The 22,519-nt window shown below is 45.2% G+C and overlaps 1 protein-coding gene across 4 annotated transcripts in view; it reads left to right on the forward strand.

Moving 5' to 3' along the window:
* Positions 1–22,519, forward strand: part of LOC118506424 — a 61,705-nt gene that overhangs the window by 5,881 nt on the left and 33,305 nt on the right. For 3 of the 4 annotated variants that reach the window (XM_036043523.1, XM_036043522.1, XM_036043521.1), the window contains 5 exons: positions 8,405–10,589; positions 10,889–11,216; positions 11,316–11,632; positions 11,705–11,827; positions 20,265–20,304. In XM_036043523.1, the coding sequence (XP_035899416.1) occupies positions 8,853–10,589; positions 10,889–11,216; positions 11,316–11,632; positions 11,705–11,827; positions 20,265–20,304 (2,545 nt within the window). In that variant the 5' untranslated portion in view covers positions 8,405–8,852. The remainder of the gene's footprint in view (positions 1–8,404; positions 10,590–10,888; positions 11,217–11,315; positions 11,633–11,704; positions 11,828–20,264; positions 20,305–22,519) is intronic. The other variant, XM_036043524.1, reaches the window with a different exon arrangement.

Here is a 22,519-nt window from a genome sequence, read left to right on the forward strand (position 1 = left end):
GACAATTCCACACAGCAGCACGCTTATCACGCTCGGTGGCCGCGCTCATTAATATTCTGCCTGTGACGTTTGGTGTGTCAGCGCCGTATGTTTTTGTCTTACTTCCTTTCAACCTATTTCACGGCCGCACGGTGCAAAGAGTCTTTGTCGGCTGCACGCGTTAGGATGCTGGAAGACGCAGACAAACACAACGCAAAAAATCTTAAAGCCATACCGGTGTGTGTGTGTGTTTTTTTCGAGGGCAGACAATGTGTTTGGCGTCCGATAAGGGCGTCGTCATTTTTGATGGGATCCGATCGTGCCGATGATTGAGAACCGGTGGCAAACCCCAATCGCACGGACTAATCGTGTTTGCTGTGCGAAGGGCAAACTATTTGCAGACTGAAATTGGGATGGTTGTGTTTAAAATGGGTTGTGAGCCCTGGGTGACGCGATCGGCATGATGACGATCGGACGTTGTAATATGCTCGTTGCGCACACGATTTGTGTGGAGTGTTGTGTAGCTTCGGACAAGTGTACTTTGACACAGCCGATAAGATTGTATTGATAAACAATGAGAGACGTAGAATAGAGCAAGCTCGAGCTTGAGGCGTGTTCTGAATTAGTAAACACGTGATTGATTATTGTTGAACAATTAAACCTAATTAATATTACTGGATTTAATTAAACCGAAAATGCCTTAGGCTTTGTTTATTCTCAATGTATTTTTTTGTTGCTGTGAGGAAACCTGTGATCTGAGGAGAAAAACCCAACGATTATCTGGTCTATAAATAAGAGACCGATCGTTGCGTAGGACGGTGGTATGACTTTGAAAGCAAACCGTCAAAAAGTGACAACCAATAGGGGCAATTAAAACGTCAGACGCTGTTTTATTATTTATTTACGTGTCATATTTAAAGCCACGTTCTTCTTCCTTCCTTTCCTTCCCATTGTTTGTTTTTGGCCAATAAAGCATATGAACGGACACCACAAATTGAACGTTCATGTTGTTGTGTGTTTTCGCGATTTCATTTGCTCGCGTTTTTTTTGCGACGACTTTGACCACACATCGCACGGTCGCATGTCAGCACAAACGAATGGGGTGCATGAATCATTGCCGAACCCGTCTGTCGAAGCGCTTTATCGTGGAAAGGGAAGGATTAAATTGGATTGAAGATTAAATTACAGACAAACAGGCACCGGTCGGGCGACATTTTAGCCAAGTGTATCGTCACTCAAAAACGGCACAACTTGGGTGGGAAAAATGGAGGACAAGTGATCGAAATGAAAGCTTGATCGAGACTCGAAACTGGACCTTGTTTTTACCTAGGATCTTTAGGGAAATTATCGTAAATCGTATCAAAAACAAACTACATACATTGAAAAATAATCGCTAATCACTCGGCTCGTTACGCTTAATTTATTGCCATCCGATGGCTATCGATTGGGTGGTCCTCTCGTAAATCAGTTCTCCGGTTTAGTCGCACCGGCCACCATCCATCCCAGTTTGGATGGAGCCATTTATCATGCATCAATCGGCCGCTGCCTTGCTGTGATTGGGCGCGGGTGCTTGTTGTTGTCGTTCGGGAAATATTTCCCACCTTCCCCGAGCATGTGCGCCATCGGCACTAAACACTTCTTGAACGGTTCTTGATGTCGAGCGTTTAAATATTTGTTCACTGTCTTGCCGGAAGAAAGTGATCATTTATATGTGCTTAATGGAGGTAAAGCCGATAAAGGTCAGCAAGGCAGCCTGACGAAAACTGTGTTACGGTTTTGCGTTTCCACGGTCAGGTTTTAACTGGCCTTTTTATATAGCAGGACCGTGCCGAAGAGGTTGCACGCGAAATAAATTACGCCGCACGCAAGGCGATAGGTTTTTAACGATCGTATCGTAGCGCTGTAGGTCTCGACGGTGTGATTTCTCCACCATGAAACGGCTTATCGATGTTCTAATCCTAGCGGCTGTGCTACACGGAGCCACATTTGTCATGCCACCGTTGTGCTGCTCCGTGGTCCGTTCTTGGGTGCAGGGTTTGCCACTTAATCTGAGCAAATTAATTTTTTTATGGTTTTTCAACTAATTTTCAAATCATTATCTAAAACAAAAATGACTTATTTTTAAATCACTAAATATCTACACTATACCAAGTAAAAGTTTTTTACCAGTTGTAGAAACCAATAATATTAAACCCTGCTGCAAGTCGATGGCACGGTTCCGTTGATACATTGTTTATGTTTTGCGATGAGCAGGAAAAGTGCAATCGCGCCATTGCTCGAACCGATGATTACTCAGTCTTGATGCGAGAGCCGTCAGGGAGCGATAATAATTGACCCTGTCGGATCGTGCCTGTTCTGTGGATTTTTATGCTTACCTCATCACGCCACCTCGTACGACAAGGGCTGGATTGGTTTGACCTAGGAGAAAACAAATGTAAATTATTCAAACCTGCATTAATCATAGTACGGAATGTGTTTTTGATGGTAAAGTTTTTAGTATGGTTTAGTATAATCAGCTTTTCAACTAGAAATGATAGGGTAATCCACACTCAATCTAGCGATGTTTTAATTTAATTTTTTTGAGAACAATTTAATGGATCAATTCACAATATATTTAATTGTTTTTTGTGAATTGGTGTTTTAATTTTACTTTAAGTGTTGGTGTTTAATTATAAGAAAACTTTACGGTTCGGTAGAATTATCCTGAACTATTCTGAAGATAACCCTAGCTCCTCGGAGACTTGCAAGTCCGTTTCGCTGCATAACTGAGAGATTAGGTCATAGGTCATAGAGCTAGTCATTGAAGCGGTTTTTTCGATTTCCTTCCACGTATGACGGACTAAAAATCCTCAAGAGGATCTACCTCTCAAATTTTGCTATGAGAGGGTTTTGTCAGTATAGGACAAAGCAGTTGCTAGCAGTCACCAGTAGGATTATGCCTCTTGAAGTCCCTGAGCGCAGTGGAAGTTGAGATTCTTTGCCACATCAGATCTGCTGCGTCCTAGGAAATTCTTTGTAATTCGGGCCCCTCCGTAGCTATCCAGTCCGCGTACTTAAACCGTATATGAGTACTGGAACAATGAATGTTCTATGCTTCTTCTTGGCCAAACGACCTCTCTTAGGTCATGCCAGCCATTTATGACTTACTAGACTTATTCATACCACATAGTTGGTCCTCACTAAAGGGGAACGGCCAAAATGGGATTTGAACCGCGGTCCTGTCGTGTGAAGACCGGCGCCGCTGTCTAATGCAGGCTGCGTGAAATTGTGCCTATATGTTGTAACACCGAGTTATCTTATGGCCCTCTCTAGCGCCAGGTTTGAGGGAAGATGTTAGATACATCAATACTTGAAAAATATGACCACTTCAAGTTCAAATCTTTCTCATTTTGCTTTATAGAAAAACATTCCTTCCTCGTTCTTAAGTTTCCCATCACCAGGCTAAATGTCAGATCGAATGGTTCCCTCACGTACGTTAACCGCGCATTTCATAAACCCACACCGGGCCGGGTACCGTTCAGCTGGGTTTGTTTTTTTTTTACATAAACCATTAACTTCAATTTAATTCCTTCGCTCGCTTGGAGCAATTGATCTCGGCGGTAGAACGGCTAGAAACTGTTGCTGACATTCTAATTGAAAACAGCTGGGCCAGAGGAATGCTGCAACACGCCGCGGTATGTCTTTGGCACGTCGGCCGGGACGAGTATGTATGATATTATCGAATGGGTCGAGAAATTTGCACGCAACTGTGCAGCGGGCGGCATTTATTGCACACCACAAAGCCGTGTTGTGTGACGCGGCAGGCAGGAAAGACCGGGGGCGGACAGTGAGAGATAAGTGTTTGTTGCAATTTAGTCGCCGACCGGTCGTTCACTATTTTCGTCACATGCTAATTGGTCGCATCGATACGGTAATGCCTTGGCCGACATTGAAACATTGCGCGCCCGGGGGGGAATGTGATGTGCAGTTTGCGTTCAAGGTTTTCCAGCTGAAGAAATGAATGCTGTTTTATTTGCTGTAGTGTAGCTGTACTTAATGTTTTAACTACTACTGTGTTGAAGTTCACTATTTATTTTGTCCACCCAGAATTTGCATATTTGCACCATATTTCTTCTGCTCTCTATCTGTCTGTTTCTTTTCACCTTGACCCGTTTCCAATGCTGCCTATCTGCAGTCCCATCACACCTTCTCCATCATACGACGGCTGTGTGGGTTTTATTAACATTTAAATCGATGCGACGAACGTGGTGGGCCGACAACATCGGCACAAATTGTGTGCTGCTGCTGCTGTTGCTGTCAACGGCGGCGCTGGGCTCTGTACTTGAGGAAAGGTGTGAGCAAAGTGTGATTTTTATCGACGACAGCAGTGTAACTACAGCCAACCCTCTCTTGGTTGGTTCGATTACTGTGAGCAAATAACGACCCCCTACCCCTGGAGTTGTTTCTTCTCCGCTTCCTTGCGTCTCGAACCAATAAATTCGTCCAATCGACAACTGTCTAACTTTGGAGTATCGTTGATCAAATGATCGTGCAGGGGTTTTCAACGTAGGGTGAAAAATTTTCACCAAATGTTTTTAGATAAATAACCCTCATTTAATACCGAATGTTGAAAACAGATTTGCTTAATCAAAGTGATGATGAATATTCCGAATGTCAGGACCAATATATTTGAAAAAAATGAAGTGATAAAGCTCGTTCAAACTCTCTAGCAAAAATAACCATTTTTGTGTTCCAAAGGACAATCCATCACGCCGCCACGGAGAGTCCATAAAGCCAACAGTCACAACAGTGCTTCAAAGCTTATCTTTATCTGGTGGATTCACTCAAGGAATTTAATTATTCACTAAAGCTTAAGGCTAACCACCACTTGAAATCCCCTGTAGATTAGAGATTTGTTGGTAAACACTTGATGTGTTTACTACAAGGCAGTATTAGTTGAAAAACCCCAAGGATGAGCTCCCTCGCACGACTTCAATACAATGCTGAGAGCGATCAAAATATGTAACTATGTTATTTATAAAATGTCCACATTTCCATTACATTGTTGTCCTCGAAGGACTAATTAAGGAATCACGTCTTCACATCACATCTGCCTACAGTTCGTTAGACCGCACGCCATTGGAATAATTACTTATTAATCATTCCTCGAGGTGAAGAAAAGGGCCCCGTAAATCTGTCGGAATCTGTGTTGTGTTTATGTTTACAAGTGTCAGCTCCATTCTTGTGGTGGCAGTGATTCTAATTTGTTATCGAGAAATGCTTCCACATGTCATTTCATCGGGCAATAAATACGAATCACCTTGCATAATGCATTATTGCGACCGAAATAGACGATGTTGTTGTTCCTACCAGACGTGTGATGGTGGTGATGAGGCACACACTACTTGGGGACGCTATTTTGCTCCCCGAAAACATTCCATGCAAATTGCTCCCTCCCTACGAGGCGTTAATACTCTGCCTCTGGTTTGTTTATTTAAAGCAAGAAAAACACGTGTGCTGATTTATTTGCAGTCTGGCAGGAGTTTTAAATTTAATACCACTTATCTATGAGGTAGAAGACCCGTATGCTTGTTGCAGGAATTTCCCGTTCATTCCAAGGCCTTTCCTGGCTTGCAAGTTTTTCGCCTAACTAGTGAGCCAGTGCGGTAACTGTGACATGGCAAAACTTGAACCAAAAGTACATCGTTCACCTCCGATAGGCAGGCGATGTTTGGATGTCACTCCGTTGTCTTACCAACCGCTGTGTGTGTGTTGTTTGTTCCAAGATTGCGACGAATTCTTGCGCCCTGCTGACCGAGTCTCTACCGAAGTGGGAGGCTAGTGTTTTGGTTGGGTAAGGAAGTATTGAAACACACAACCATCACCCCTATCGGGGTGTTTCGCTTCAGCCAAACTATAGAACAGGCAAAACACACCGAGACAGACCTTTGAGTTGCGGTGGGCCGGCTCTATCATTATGTATTCCGGCCACACACAACCGTTGATACTGACGATAAAATGAATGCAAATGAAATGCGACGAACGATCGCGGTAATGTTTTGTACCTGATTCTTGTAGTATTGGCGATGTTTCTTTTTTGTAGAACCGTTCACAGCTATTGGTGCAACTCGGGTGTGTGTTTGTTTGCACATTTGTCAACGACACGGAATATCACACCCTCCAGAGGAGGCAGGGCTCCACATGTGCAAGCGTGCGATTTGAATGTGATGTTAGTTTTCGTCGCGCTTAAAATCTTCAAACAGTCGCTTTACATGTAGCTGCGGGCGAATAGCTGCAATTCGCCGTGTTCGTGATCAGCTGATCACGTTGTTGCAATGGTGCCGCAAAGGGTAATTAAAAGTTTTACTGCAAACACATACACCCCGTGAGCGCACTTAATTAATAATTGTGTGGTGGCTCGCTGGCATTGTAAGAAGGAATTGCTGGATGGAATATTGTGTCCTATTGCCATTTTTTTCTCTTCAATTTTTCAAATTATAACTTAAATTTTTTTGCCTTGCGAAAGTTTATAGATCAATTAACATCAGTTCCAGAATCCAGTTTCCAATCCCAAAAGAGAAACAAAATCTGAAAAGAACAGACGAAGAACGTCCAAGTCACAGGATTAACTCAGGACATTTAAAAGTCTAGACCAGTGTTTGCATGAACTGCTGCTGCATGCATTACAAATCTTTGACCGCGGATGATGTAAGACGAGACACGAAACCACGCCTCAGTTCAATGAACTCTTCCGCTCAGCTGTTCCGGCAGCGCTGGGACGAGTCGTTCCACCATTCGTGACCTATTATACTTTCCGAACGAACGGGGGTTCGTTCTAACATGGTTGAACGCTCACATTAATTGACTTTCTCGCATTCTCTTACTCTCGTGAGCTTTGGCTGCCTTCGAACGAATGCTTAAACGCCAGACGGCTGGATTCTGCTTTCCAGATCATTCTGAACCAATGTGATCCATCCAACTGGGATCCGACATTTTGGTAGACAAAATGGCAACAGCTTGGGCCGTTTGGGTCCGTCCCTATCCCACTAGCGTGTTCGATCAAATGAGTGGATGAAACCGTGATACCACGGCGTTTATTTGAACCATGAAAGGTTCGGTGTTTTATTTGTCACCTCCATTTTTCCCATCACGCCACAGCGAGACCACCGGGGGTCCACCGTGCGGAGTGGAAAAATTTCAATAACCACCACACCAAATGCTGCTCTGTGCGTGTGAGTGTGCCGGCTGGCTCGGTTATCATCGGTAAACATACTGGGCCGTGTTTGCACATCAATGTGTCCCCCACACCCCACAACGGACGGCCAACAGACACTAGTGCTGTGTTTGCCATTCTAATGCACACATACGCGGACCTTCCTTTCGCGCGCCCTATACGGAGGGCGGCTTTCTACGAGTCGCGCCTGGGCATACAATTTCCGGGATTGACCGGGTGGGTGAGGTTAGAAACACACGCACACACACACACACACACACCCCAACCCAACCCAACCGACAGAGGGGGTACACGTGTGCCCTTTTAAGTAGACAGGCCCAGCTAAAGGGGTCCGCCGTTTTGGATCGTCGTGCCAGAGCGGGACGGGTCGAGATTGATGCACCGAATTGATTGTATCACAACAACCGATTGTGAACTGTCATCGGTAAACGAAGCTTATTGTTTATGCATTGTAGTGCAAATAATGCTATTTTTCATTTAAAGAAAATGAGTGTTTATGCCGCAAAGCGATGCACATTTGTGTCCATACAGATCTCATTGCAAACACCGACCGCTATCGGTGGAAACCTTTCTCGGAATGTTGTTGGGATAATGGTTGTGGAAAAAAAGAATGGTGGTGGTGGTGAAGGGGACAAATAGAGATTGCTGGCAGCCGTAACAGCTCTGATGCCTCCATTTATCGTCCGCACACAGGCAGGCAGGCAACATTGACAAGCGATGTGATGTGGACGGTTCGAGGGAAGGAGGGGGGGGGGGAGGAGAGAGAAGGGACTTTGTACGATGTTATCATCTTTAGTCGTATTTACTCAAGAACCAGTTGCAGTGACAGACAGCTGTTACTCTAACTCAACTTTGTAGGAGCTTTTATTCTTGGCCATAATCTGTGCGTCACAGTTTCTTATCAGCACATTTGCAATCGCAAGTTCGGACAGTTGTTGAACTACCAACACAGTTCTGATGAACTCACAGACTCTGGGACTTCCTTTGATGGCTTTTCCCGTTTGGTGCCGATATTGATCGGTAGAGAGTTATGTTGTCTTGAAGCTTTCCAAGCTACACGAAAGAATAGCTCATGGTTGTCGTCTACTCAAGTTGCCTTGCGGTCCCTCGGTACTTCATTGAATTGGATACCATCGTGTTGAAATTAATTATATCCTTGCTGTTTGATGATCAACTTATGATTACCACCCTCTTCCCTGCTTCATCCGCTAGGCTTCGAGCAGCTACGGCTAAATGGTTAGAAAATGAAAGAAGGTGACACACATCCAGTATCGAACGGTGGTGAAACTTGCAGCAGCAGCAGCAAAGCAAACCGACGCGTTTAATGTAGTACGAAAAAGCAATCATATTGTTTGTTTAGTTTGAACACAAACTGCATCGCATTCCGGTGCGCCGCGTTGCATCGGAAAATTAAGTAGTGAAAAGCGGAAAACCGATCGATCTTGAGCGAAGAGAAAGAACTACCACCGGCCAGGAACGATAAGTGATCGGACGGGTAATAGGGAGACCCCCCTCCGTCCAGGAGCAGTGTACAAATAAATTAACCCTAATTAATCGCACTGGGAAGCGAAAAATAACGCGTCCATATCCATCCCACACCCGCCACCCGGTACGCCGGTGGCCCGCGGCTACACAGCGAGAGCAAATTTAGATTAATTAAATGGACGATTCATCTAACGGCGGCAAAACGACCGGCACCACTGGCTTGCTGATACTGGAGCAGCAGCAGCAGCAGCAGACACAGCCACTTGCCGCGGCACCGATGGCACCCTTGCCGAAGAACGCCAACGGCACCGACACAGCGGACGAACAGCAAAACGAGCGCCGTATGGCACGGGAGATGGAGGAGGCCAAACGGCGCATGAAGAAGCGGGTAGATTTCATGGAAGAGAACCTCCCACGAAAGGACGACAGTGGGAAAGTGTTCGACGAGGTCGCTTTTCGATTACGATCGGACATGAAAACGGCAGCACAGAAACCGATCCGCTTGACCAGTGCTACCATGTCGTGGGGTAGCGATGGTGGACCCGTGTACGTGGGGAGTCCGGTGACGGATGAAGATTTCGAGCAGCTGATCGATAGTCGCATGCAGGACCTGGAAGATATACGCTCTGATTCGGACTCTGACTTTGGAGACGATCATGGTCTGCCGCCCCAGCGTGTTCCAGTAGTGGGGCGTCGTGGAGATGCTAGTGCCCAGCGCGAACCTCCGGTGAGTGGTGGTAATGGTGGCGGAGGTGCTGGGGCCAATGTTGGTAGACATCCGTCTGCCTCGTCCTGGAGCGATGGCAGTAGTACGGTGAGCGATGTGGAAGAGGAAGTCGATCATGAGCAGCAGCAGCAGCAGCCACAACATCAGGACGCCATTGTGAGGACACGCACTCCTACCGAGCGTGTCCCGCTGGAGCTGCCCTCGATGGAAGCGTCCGGTTCGCCTTTCCGCATGCTAATGAGCCCGATGTGCCCGATGAGCCCGGGCAGACGGTCGGATAGTAATGTGCTGTTCGGACCTTCCTCGTTGCCCATAATTCTTCCCTTCCACGTGCGCCGCCGCTTGTCCGAATGTCGCGAAGAGGACGAAGAGGACGAGAAGCAGCAGCTGGCATCACATTCCCCACCATCAGCTACGGTTCGACCACCAGTTCCGATTCCTGCGATCGTTATCGGGACGAGCGGTGAGGCGGCACAAGAAACGGAACCGTTAGCTCCGAGCACCAAGCCCGCGCAGGATGAGGAAGCCGAAACGACCATTCCACGTAAATCGCGTTTCATGGTTACGAAGACAGAGGAGCAGCAGCAGCAACAGCAACAGCAAGAGCAGCACAAACAACAGGATTCGCCCAGCCCGAGTCCCCGGCTTCGACCGGAAACGGCCGCATTGCTTCCGGTGCCGGCATCTCAAAACTCTCAGACAATCCACTTTCCGTGCAGCAGTAACCAGCAGTACGGCAGCAGCCAGCGGACATCCGTGCATTCTATCTTCTCAACCGAGGCACCTCACCTCAACACGCCCCATCTCGATCGGCGCTTCTTCGATACATCACTGGTAGAGATCCGTCCACTAACGCAAAGCCGAGGTTCACTCTCGTCGGCGACGGGTGCCGACACGAGTGGGTATGAATCGGGAACCACTACCAACTCATCATTGTCCCGGGAGCAACAGCCGGCGTCCGGGCGCGAACCAACCAAGAGTAACATTCCATTCGAATTAGATGAGGTTTGGGTAAAGCGACCGGACCCTCCGGTATCAGGTCCCCCAACCACCTCCAGAGCGAAAGAAGATGTGTCGCCGACGGGTGGCCGAGCTGCAACCCTGCCTGCGAATGCGAAGCCCAATTACGCTGCTTTCACAGACAGTCCCGAGAAGAAAAAGTCGTCACCCAAGAAGGCTGTAAGTGTAAGTTTTTTCTCGTTGGTGGAAGGTTTTTCCCTAATATTTGTCTCAGATTAATAGAGGGAGACAAATCTCTGTCTCGTATCTTCGTAGTACAAAGTACTCGATATGTTTGGCAGATGTCCTTGTCATGCGGGATAGGGTGTGATAGTAGTAGCATAACCTAAAAAGATAACAACGAACGAACAGAGCGTGGGTTGATAACCAATGTACCAGTATCACATTACTTCGGGGAGCTTCTTTCGGATGTGCAAATGCGTGTATTTTATTAATTTCATCTCGTGCTTTTCGCTTCCCCGCAGGATGGAATCGATGGCGCTGCTGCGTCCGGAAACTTCCAGCGTCCTTCGACGGCACCGGCCGCTTCCGGTGAATCGTCGACGCGTGCCTCCAAAAAGCAGAAGAAAAGCGAGAAGGAAGCCAAGAAGCAGGAGAAGGAAGTAATGAAACAGAAGCGCGAAGAGGCCCGTCGGCTCGAGAAGGAAGCGGCCAAGCTGGAGAAGCTGAACCGCAAGCACGAAAGCATATCGCGTAGCTCAGAAAGGGTCGGGTCTGGTGGCCGTTCGGGATCGTTGGAGAGGCGCCGCAGTGGCGAAGAAGCGCCCGTACTAAACCAATCGACCGTGCACGGTAAGTCGGGAATGAAAGAGAGAGAGAATGAGAGAGTCGGGTCCCCTTTAAACCTCAGCATATTAATGATGTTTTGTTTTGATTTTTATTTACTTTTAGGTATTGCTAGCCCGAATCGAAGACCGACCATATTCGATGTGTTCCGACCGCGGAAGGGTTCCGATTCGAGAAAGAAGAAAGATGATGGAAGCAAATCCGGATCGGACAAGGATAGTACGGGTATGGGCAGTGGCCCTATCAGTACTTCCGGTGGCATTATGAACAGCATGAAGGCAGCGCTACACGTCGGTGGACGACACAGCCACCAGCATCAACAGCCATCCGCTCCGAGTGGAACTGCTGGTGCTGCGGCCGGTGCTGCTGGGTCGAAAGTGCGCGACGGTTCAGCACATCCGCATGCGGGCAGTGATGCACAGGTACGAGAGCAATTAATTCGATGAAACTAGCCCTCTCACTGATACAAAATGTTTGATTTGTTTCTATTTTAGTATTACCACACGGTAACGGCTGTGCGCCGGGCCGACGTCGGCAAGTCTCCGATGACGAAGGTGATGGATTTGTTTAGGCACCGTTCCAACTCGGCTGTTTCCGAAGCGGATAAGCGTAAGGCGGTAAGTGTTTTAAGCGAGCTGTTTTTTTTTCTGATATTTCTAGACAACAGACAAATGAATCTTGATGTGTTTTGTGAGTTGATTTTCTCGAGAGATTAAGCACTTATCTGCATAATTTATACAACAAGGAAGAAAAGTGCTCGAACGGTGGTGTCTTTTTTGGAGGCCATTACACGAGTGTACGAACCATTATTTTTTTTAATTTTCCCATCATACGTCGTTGAATTGATCCCTAAAATCATGTATAAGTGGTGTTTCAATTAATCAATCAAAATTGTAGCGGAAAATCTTCAAAAAGCGTTTCGCAATTGATCCCCCGTATACGTTTTAAATCTACTCGACTGGAATCCATCACGAATACTGCTCGAATCAAATCTGACATCTAGATGGCGCTAGTATCTACGCTTCATGATAGGTTGTTGTCCATGTTTCCGTAGTCTGTTCATATCGAACGGATATTTATTGTAAACAAATTCTTTTTTAAACACTCTTACCCAAAAAAATGTGTGTTTAATGGATCGAAACATTCATTTACTAAAATATAAAATATAACGAGAAACCATTAAGTCATATAATTGTTGAAAAACTCGGATTGAAGGTACAATGTCAAGCAACTGTATTTTTCAAATAATTTCACCGCATGTACAATATCAAAAACAGATAAGTAAAATCGTGTCTAGAAAGCTTCGTGCAATCGAACTGTGCACAAATAAGTAGGGTAAAAATATTTCCCGCTTGATGAATTATGCAATTTAACGGTGCGAGGAATGTCATCGTATCAAAATCATTCTTTCATCGCGCAACGAAACCTCGTTAATCTTGTGTAATTTTAATTAATCTCTCTTTCAATCGCCTGCACGGTATTCTTACCTCATCTCGGTAATCTATGCGGCTATATGCCATATTTCTTAGCTTACACTAAAGGATGTACGTTCTCTTTTCTTTTGTAACTATTTTTGTGGAGTGAAGCACGTACGGTACCGACAAAAGTTATATAAAACCGTTACAAATTAAGCAAACAAGCAATACCAATCTTATGCAAATCAGTAAATAGCTGTTAATCTTTTGAGCTCTCCTCCAGAGTGCTCAATGATCTTCTGACCATTCGAGAAGGATTTTTGACGATTTTTGTCTGTCTGTTTTATTGGTATTCAATTCAACAATGGTCTTTTTTACACAGTTCTTCAAAGTACAACAAAGCAACAGCTGCCATCCTTTAAGGGCCTCCATTTTTTTTGGCCACTTTTGTACCATCATTATTTGCACATTACGCAATCGAGTGTATATGTTACGGTGATCAAAGATCGCTCGGTTGAGTAAGCTGGACAAACAAACTTTTACGAGGGTTAAAAAGCTCCCTACACATGACAAGCAGCAGGTCCCATTTTTAATCGAAGGTGATAGAATTATCAGCTATTACTACTCCATAAACACGCCAGTAGATAAGCAATCGATACGCAATTATCTTTGTGCGGCGATCAAGCAGCGGCAAACTGGAAGTATGCAGAGGCAGGTCAAACCAAAGTACTACCACCGCACGTCGGCGCTGCTTAATTACGTCAGAATAAAAAGAGGGGCACGGGCGAGAATGCTTACCACCAGCACGGCATTTACTCTTACGCAGAGCTTTTGTTTTTCGGGACGCGAATCTTCAAACATTGTGTGTGTGTGTGTGTACTTTCAATTAATTTGTTTGCCAGCCACTAGAGTCATCCTCTTTTACAACGGATGGTGTTGGTTCACAGCAAAAATGGTCGCCTCCGCCTTGTAGTAGCAAACACCCGCGAACCGTGTACGGCGCAAGGTCAAACGGTGGCTTGTTTGACGTACGTACGTTACCCGGACGGGTTAGCCGTTTTTTGTAACACCAACAACCTACAAACCGATCGATCACTCTCGGTGGCGGCAGCATCCGAGATTCAATTACTTCTCCACCACCACTGCGCTCCTCCACCAACAAAACGGGGGTCCCCACCACTCCGGCGTGCAATGGTTGCACTGCAGGTGGAGAGATCCGTCTCGATCGGAGAAGTTTGTGAGAGCTTGTCTGAGATTCGCAAGCACAAATGTCACACGGCGTTCAAATTGGACGAGTGAGCTGGATCTTCGCTGGTCCTTCTCGTAAGGGTGCGAAGGAGATTCACCGGGACGCTTTGTGGCGAAACTGTGCATTTTGTTTGTTTTGTGTGCCGTACCGTTTGCCTGCGATTGATAGTAAAAGATCGGATCGATTACGGTTGCAGTGTGCGCCATGTTTCTCTTTTTTTCACACGCTCTGTTAGCTGTGGCTTTTGCTGTCACTGCTAGTAGCTGACAGGGTGGACAGTGGAGGACCGTACCGAAGTGGTGATGACGTCGTCGACGACTCTGTTTGACCGATATCGCACCACCGCCACCGCGCACAGACAGGCAGGTTCATTTCGAGTGAACGTGCGCGTTCTGGAAGGTGATGACGTTTACCGGGTCCGGTACACAGCAAAACTCTTGCGAGCGCGTACGGATGTTGTGGCGTTAGGTGCTCGGCGACATCGTCTTTAGTCTCGTTTGAACATTCCGTCGGAATAGGTGGTCGCTGTGCGTGTTTGTCTACATAGCCCGGACGTTCTGGTGGTTATTCAACGCGAACGTGTTTTAATTAGTGCGCTCCACAAATCGGTTTGATTTTGTCAGTCGATGACTTGGAAATGCTGTTTTTCGCGGAGTTTTGACGCTACCGGGGGAAAAGACCACGTGTCACCACACATAGCTGGTCGTCTGGTTTCGGAACACGGAAGGCCACGGTTGTGACCCAGTTTGTTCTTGAAGCCCTCCCTTCTCCGCGGATCCGTCCAGCGATGCAGTGCGCAGTGTGAATGCACTTATCTAAGGCCACAAAGCGTGCACGACCACCGGAGGCAGTCTCCACCATCTCAACGAGATCAAGTGACGGATAGGTGTTCGTGTGTGTGTTCGGGTGTGCGTGCGTGTGTATGGGAAACGGGATCGTTGCATCGAACCATCGAGCCGCCCGCGATCGGTCATGTGGCTCAATATTGTTGTGGTCTCGCTACCGTCCAAAGCTTTGTGACGCGATCATCACGATCGTCTCCAATGCAGCAATCGATCGTGTGGCAGCTGGTGGCTTTCGGACCACACATCGTCCACAGTTGGTCAGTTTGACGGTGGTGCTGGTGGAAAAGTGAAACTACTCGTACGCCTGATTCCATCACGAAGCAGCCGTGAAAAGTGACGTGCAATGGCCATCGAATGTGGAATGCGTGTAAAACGGGGTGATGATGAAGATGGTTCGAAACGGATGGAAGTGGTTGTGGCCCCCTCTGTGTGCTAGACGCCGTGTGACAGCGTCCCGAGGTGGACTTTTGATCGCGAGACCAATTGCTCAATCAGAATCACTGCGGTAGCGGGATACGCTTATGAAACTTCCGGCTTAGCAAAGAGGTGTATGGGATGTGTGTGTGTGTGTGTGTGTTATAGACGAGATATTACGATTTCTTCAAGAAGAATTGCTTAGGGCAGATTAATGTGATGCATGAACTTCCCGTTGAGAAGGTGACCAGAAGGTTCCAATATACCTGGCTGTTTTGCTTCACCAAACAGTCGATAGTGCAAAACAGAACGATATTTACAGGCCGAATGAATCAACATACGTACTACTTCTCGATTCGTCCGACTGTACGTGCTTATCAGCTGTTGAAAGGGTGAAAAAAGTGGCAAAACATGTCCGCGAGCCCTCCCTATCTAATATATGCACCTACTCGATCGAGTCCCTGTATGTCTCTGTTTTTGTGCAATAAAGCTGCTTTCAAAGTCCTCGAGGTTCGCCACTGTTGACAAAACACTATTTTTAACACTGGATGTCAATTCACAGCACTTCACCGTTTTGTAAACGTTTTAATTGACATTTGACCAAACAAACCCTCCCCCCCCCCCCCTTCCGCGCCTCCCGACCGTTTGAGTCATACGGAGACAAGTGTGCCTAATGTTGAAAAGCGAATTGCTGGGATTAAGGAACCGGGAGCAACTCACCATCAGCAGCGTGCCTCAAGTGTGCGTTACCCTCCCAGTAGTCCCATTCGCTTAGCGAAGGAATAGTGTTCGGTCCGTATCCCGCGAGGCACTTCGCAGTAGCGTTCGAGCATCGGATTGAAGGTTGCAACTGCATGCGCGCGTATTGAACTCCGCATCGCTATCGCTAAACGTGTTGCTGCATCCCTTTGGGCCGTGGTAAACAGCAACACCGGGGCGTCTTATCGCTCTTCAACACCTCCTCCGGGACAACCTGGACAACTGTGCGGGGTGCTAAACCGAGTGCGATAATGTGATGTCCGGGCCAGGGAAGAGGGCAATCCAATTGCTCGAAACCGTATCGCAAAATCACTTCAAAATGTTTGTCTTTCACCCCGCGGGTCTTCGGAGTCTCGGATGAACTAGCTACAGTGCAGCGGGTCCCTACTGCTCTCGGGAACGTGGGTGATGATAGGCGATTGTTTTGTAACATCCGGCTGGGTGGTTTATCAGTAGCAGGAATTATATGCTTATTTATACTTCCGATGGTACGGTCCAAATATAGATCAAGTTGATTTGTATCAATGTTATAGGGCTGCTTCTTAAATATCCCAAATTGTCTATGGTATCGTGGTCAATAACAAGAGACACAGGTCGTCAGCAATGTTCCCTAGAATCCCTGAGAGAGGGCGTAAAATAAAAATCGTCAGCAGCTGGGAATGCCACAATCTGGCTAGTTTTCGTTCTTGATGAAGGTAAAATTGTGCGGAATAATATTGATTCTGCTGTGAGGTACAACGCTAATATTTGAATGCTCGATACCTTCTGTTTGCTCTAGACGTTTCCCCGCCGCCATCCTTTAAGAGTTCAGATAATGCGAATGACTCTGTTCACGGTGCCATTCATCCAATGGCGGAGAAGAGATATTATTTACCTACTGATAAAAAAAATCGCTCAAGACAGGTTCTTTCTTCCAAAGACAAGCTCGTGGAAGGCTACCGGGGCGCGACTAGTTAGTTGAAGTACACCGTCCGGAAGTGGGCCATAATGGTTGTTTGCTGCGTGTGATGACGTGGGATGTTATGCAACTCGGTGCTATTTTTAGCAACTCTTTTCGCCACCCTGAATCGATCACTGTGCATTGTTTCATTCAATTTTTCGTCCGGTGTGTCGCCCCCGTTCAATTGACACCTTATTTAGAGGCAGCCTAGGGTCAAGTGTGTTCGCTAAAGCGTTATTTAGCTCTATTAGTTAACAGCAGCACTTTGTGTCATAGGGAGGGAGGGGTGGGGTAGAAGTGCAGCCGATCGTTAACTTCTTCACCCGATTAGCACCTTGCCCGACACACAGAAGCCACAGTCGCCAGTTTGTGTGCTAACTGAATTTCATTGCAAAGAGAGAGAAAACAAACCCAAAATGATCGTTTTTGTTGCAAAAATATACTTTATAAAAGCATCAGAGGGAAGACCAGACCATCTAGAGGTTATGATCCGATCCGATCGAAGTAAAGAGTGTAAATATTGATCGGGATCCATCTTGATGCTCTCGAGTGACGCTAGTCTCTGTTTATTTTCTTCTAGCCGTTAGAGACATCCTTTCAACTTCAATTTCAGTTTCAGAGCTCAAAGAAGAGTACACAAAGCTTTAATAAGCTGTCGATTGAGCTGATGGATGGTTATAGTTTCTTTAAGTGTGAAGAACTTCTTGTTTTCTTATGAAACAGTTCTCTCAGAGGATCGTTGAAAGCGGAAATATCTTAGTTTGAACTCGGTCCTGGCTTTCAAACGGATCTTGTTCGTTTACAAAAAAAAAACACTGTTCCCTCCAAAAGACCTCCAGCCATCCAGTCTTGCCAATTATTGACATTTGCATACGTCTGGTCTAGGCGGTACCTCTGGGGAGGGAAAAAAAACCGAGACGCCATACTGATGCACCGAAAGCACGTGTCCGTTTGTCCGTTGGAGAGATGCATTTCCGACGTGATGTTCCCCTCCTGAGATATGAGCTGCTGAAACCGTACGTACAGAGACATGACGGGACGGCTGGGACGATAGGTGACATGTTGATCTAATATATGCACCATCCGCGATGACAACAGCGGAACGGAACGAGTGAGCTTTATAATTGCCAGACAGTTGTATTTTTGTTGTATGAGTGATTTTTTGGTTTTGTTTGCGTGTGTCGCTCAACCGTCAGTACACCGGCGATGTAATTTCAGACGATCTGCGGTGGATTAGATTTTGTTCGCGCTCGTGCGGAACAAAATGTCTTGCGACGGACACACTTCGGACGGATGTTGTGGGAGGGGGTCAAGCGGGAGGATGTTGTGTGGAACATCGATTAGGAGTTACCCTTCGTGATTTTCCGTGCTGCCCTTTTGCATGTAATTAAAGTCGTTGTTGTATACTTGAGCTGTTTGAGGAGGGACTTAGTATAGAACGTAATGCGAAGAGAAAAGCCTTACAATTGATAGTTTTGTTCTGATCTCTAGTTTCTTCCATTAGAAGTGTTCTCCACTCCAAAAGAATCACATAAGTCCTTCTTTTTCTTTGACACTAGAACCTTTAAGAGTTTTGGTCTGCCTTTAGTAGCTTCCATGACTTCAATTACGCCCATATCTATTTAAAGGGTCTAACATTTATTCTCTTGGAGTTACTATCTCTCAAAAAAAAGACGGAAACCAAATCTTACTATTCATTCATTCAGAAGAAGATACAATACAATGACGAAATTACTGATAGCTCCACACTTCAATCACACCTGCTGTCTGGTTCGATCATAATCGATTGCGGAAAAAATGTTTTTGTTGTGTTTCTGGCTATCGACAACCTGTATTTTGATGGAGAGGCTTATCTGTGCATTTGGACATCAAACACACGTGAGTCTAGAAGACGCACAAAAAAGTAGGCCAATGACAAGACAAGAAAACGGAAACGATAAGAAGTTTTACAGTAAAATGGAGAAAGAACAGCCTTGTATGAGGAGAAGCTTTTTGAAACGCAACTGAAAGAAAATTTCTGTATATTTGAGTACATTTTGTGCGGAAGTCAAACAAATGTGTTGCTTTTATTATATTCACCGTTGTCTCCATCGTTGACAGCAACAGCAGACACGGGGAGGCGCGCGGTCGTAACAGTGCGTCGTCGGGCAGTCGACAGCCAGGTTGATTGTTGTCGGCTTATAAACACCGTCAATTGATATGTTGTTTTATCGCTGCACACACTAAACCTTCACCTCAATTGCGTCAGGGATACTCACTGTAAGCTCCGGTCTTTATCAAGCTGCATCCTTTAGAACAACGCGCCAACGGTTGCAATTTAGACCCACTCGCCCCGGCACAATGTTCGAATAATGACGCATGTGGCCAGCAAACTGTCTTAAAACCATTTTTGCCTTCTTCTAGCACTTATCAATTCATCAAGTGATCAGACGGAAGTGGGTTTTCAACGCAAGAACGGCCAGGGCCCTCGCCAATTGGAGTTCCGTTCTGCGTGCGCCTCGTTATCCATTGCTTTCGATGCAATTGTTTTGTTTGTCCACGCGAACGAGCAACAGAGCACTTGCAACAGGTAGCGATGGGACGATGGGACGGTGGGACACACAGTTTCAACTGGGATGCGCATTTAGCGGGTTAGTCGGTTTGAATATGAAATGTGATCAAGTGGCTCTCTTCCCGTGTAGAAGAGGGTGTTGTAAGGATCCAATTTGTGTGTAGGTTTTATGTTGGAGTAGAGGGAACCGAGTCTAAGTGTACTAGGAATGGGGAGCTCAATATTGTGGCTATTTTGGATATCTAATCAATTCTTTAGTTAGGTGTATGAAAGAAAATTACCCTCTAGTTTATGCATGGATAAAGGTCCGTAAAAAGCAGACAAATTGCGCCTAAAAAGTGGTTTAAAGAACTTATATTGCGAGTGAGTGAAAATTAAGCTTTTTAAGTGTGCGTGTGCGTGTGATAAAACCACCGGAAACGGTGGAGAAAGTAAATAGCTAGCGCAAGCCGGGTCGTAACATGTCGACCTACCTGAAGAATAAGCTGCTACGGCGGCAATCGGGCGGAATGGAACTTCCCGGTCGTCAGCATCGCAGCCGTTCCCTGGACGTGGAAGCCCTGCAGCGGTCCGGTGTGCAGGCATTAATGATTGTAAGAGTAATTTTAGTTTAAATGGGTTTAAGTGAGTTCCAGATCCATTCCGAGAGTCCTTAAGGATTGGATTAGTTATTGGTGACACAAAATTGCATACCTTCAGGCGCTCTCCGTCGCGAGTAGTAGATGCATCAGTTGATTTAGATTATTAAATTGAATTTTACTCGGCTCACAAACGCTAAACACATCAATATTCTTTATCTGGTCACGAAAATGATTACATTTACTTGTGTTATCAATCCCACCTTTTTAAACGCATCTCCTATTCTTATCTTTATTTTACAGAAAGCTGCCGCACAGCATCAGCAACAGCTAGCCGTCCAAAGTAAGTACTGCATAAATATTATTATTTCAATTACTGCTTGCTGAATAATTATTCACTGGCTCTGTCCGACTGTCGGACCACAAATCGTCAAATGCATTTCTCTGTCAAGTTTAAGTATCATCAACGATGAAAAAAAAAAGAAATGACGCGCATCATCCTCTATTTACTTACAACCAGCCAGCGCCATCTGTCAGATTAAATGTGAACGATAAAAGTCTGGTATGCGTACAGCTACTGACTGTGAGGCACAATTGTGTGTTTCCTGTTCGTGCCATTTTTCATGCTATGAATGCGAGTATCTCCCACGTGTTGCCCTGTGGCAATAAGTTGTGGGCCATATTTATGTTTCTGCTTTCGCTCGAAAATCAACTGATTGATGTCGTCATCAGAGTGATGCTGTCGATTACATGAAACGGTACAACGGTCAGCTGTGATGAACGTTTTCCGAAATATTTTTTAAAAGAATAATACAATAAGATAGAACAGCTTGGGTAAAATTCTTCCATTTACCATCAATTATCTGTTTATTGCCTTGCTATTAAAATGAGTAAAATTATAAATTTATTAGACAGATATTTGAATATGTAGGTCAAGGCTTACAAGACATGTCAAAGTTTAAACACACCAGATTTCGAATATTCGACGATGTTGTTAAAATTTCGGGTTTCGTGTATAAGTTTTTTTAGGGAAGTTTTCCAAGTATTTTTGTTTGCTTCATACAGATTTTTTGCGGGTTCCTATATATTATTTAATATTATTTTATTTTGAATTACCTGTTTTTCAGAATTTTATTTATATTTTAAAGACAATTTCTTCTCAAATCTTTCTTAGAAGCCACAACTTTAACCAGTTTTAACTTTTATTCTTGTGAGCTTACGGCAGTAAAATTTTATTTATTATTGTACTCAATTAAAATGGCCTAGTCGTATAGCTTAAGCATATTTATAAATAATTCACCTTTCAACTTAGTTGGGAGACATTTCCTCCTCTAAATCGTGAATTTGATTCGGTTTAAAATGAATTTAACAATTTTCTACAATTTTTCTAAATTTCGCAATTCAACAACTATTCTAAATATTAAACAACTGTTTAAAAAAAATTCGAAATATTTTGGAAAATATATAACAAATAAGATAAAAGCAAAACAAAATCAGAAACCTTAAAAAAACTTGAAACAAAACTAAAAATATATGTGGAAACGTCAAAAAATCTAAACCAAAAATATCTGGGGAAACAATTTACGTAACTTTTTTTTATTTTAATGTTTCATGTGAAATGCTTGTTTTGTGTAATTAATTTTCCTTCACAATATTTATTAATTCGTTTATAGAATATAACATAAAAATTCGATTCGAACTCTTAACCCGGATAATCGAGATGCCACCGCATGCACCATCCGACCAGAAGGGTTGATTACGTATTTGTTTTTGTTTTGCTTTTCCACCGGCTGTGTGCGGTTACGCTGACAGCGATGTCACGCACACTGGCACCGCTTACACGATTGTGTGTGTATGTGTGTGTGTTGGTATTGTCGAAACGAGCCTCCTGCACGTTTACGGTATGCGTGAGCGGTCGTGTGTGCGTATGGAGAGTTTTTTATATCTGAATTTGTGTTTACTACGCTGTTATGCGAAGGGAAACACAACACCCGTGCGTATGGGGAGCGTTGAAGGGTTTAATGAAGAAGCAAAAAAGAAAGAAAACGATATGAAGCAGAGAATGAAGCAAAACTGCGATAAATTGGCGTGCAAATCATGAAGAAGAAAGGAGAGAAACCGAATAAAAATTCCGCCGGCTGGCTAGCGTAAAAAGGCCGTAATACACAAAGCAGACCGCATCGCAGGGGCAGGCAGGCAGGCAGGATGGGAAGCAGCGTATCGTATCCGTGGAACTCCGGTGTGGTTTTAGAGTAACCTTGAAACGGTTTTAGTGTTGGATATGTTGGTGTGCGTGCGTGTGTATAATTTTGTTTTGTTTTCTTGCCGATTGCGTCTTACTTTCCTCGGCAGTTCTCTTCGCTCTTCGAGCCTATATTAGAGGTGTGTGTTATGCCATCTTTCCATCTTGCGCTTTTCGGTTCCGTCGTTGCTTCTGCACTGAACTTCCTGTTATTGAAACCATACACACACCGGACGATTGTTGTTGATAGAAGCCGGTGAAAATGAATCTAATTTTGTACCGGAAAACACAAGTGCCATCGATTTTGTTTACACCC

This window comes from Anopheles stephensi, chromosome 2 (assembly GCF_013141755.1).
Source record: "Anopheles stephensi strain Indian chromosome 2, UCI_ANSTEP_V1.0, whole genome shotgun sequence".
In the NCBI taxonomy this organism is placed as follows: domain Eukaryota; kingdom Metazoa; phylum Arthropoda; class Insecta; order Diptera; family Culicidae; genus Anopheles; species Anopheles stephensi.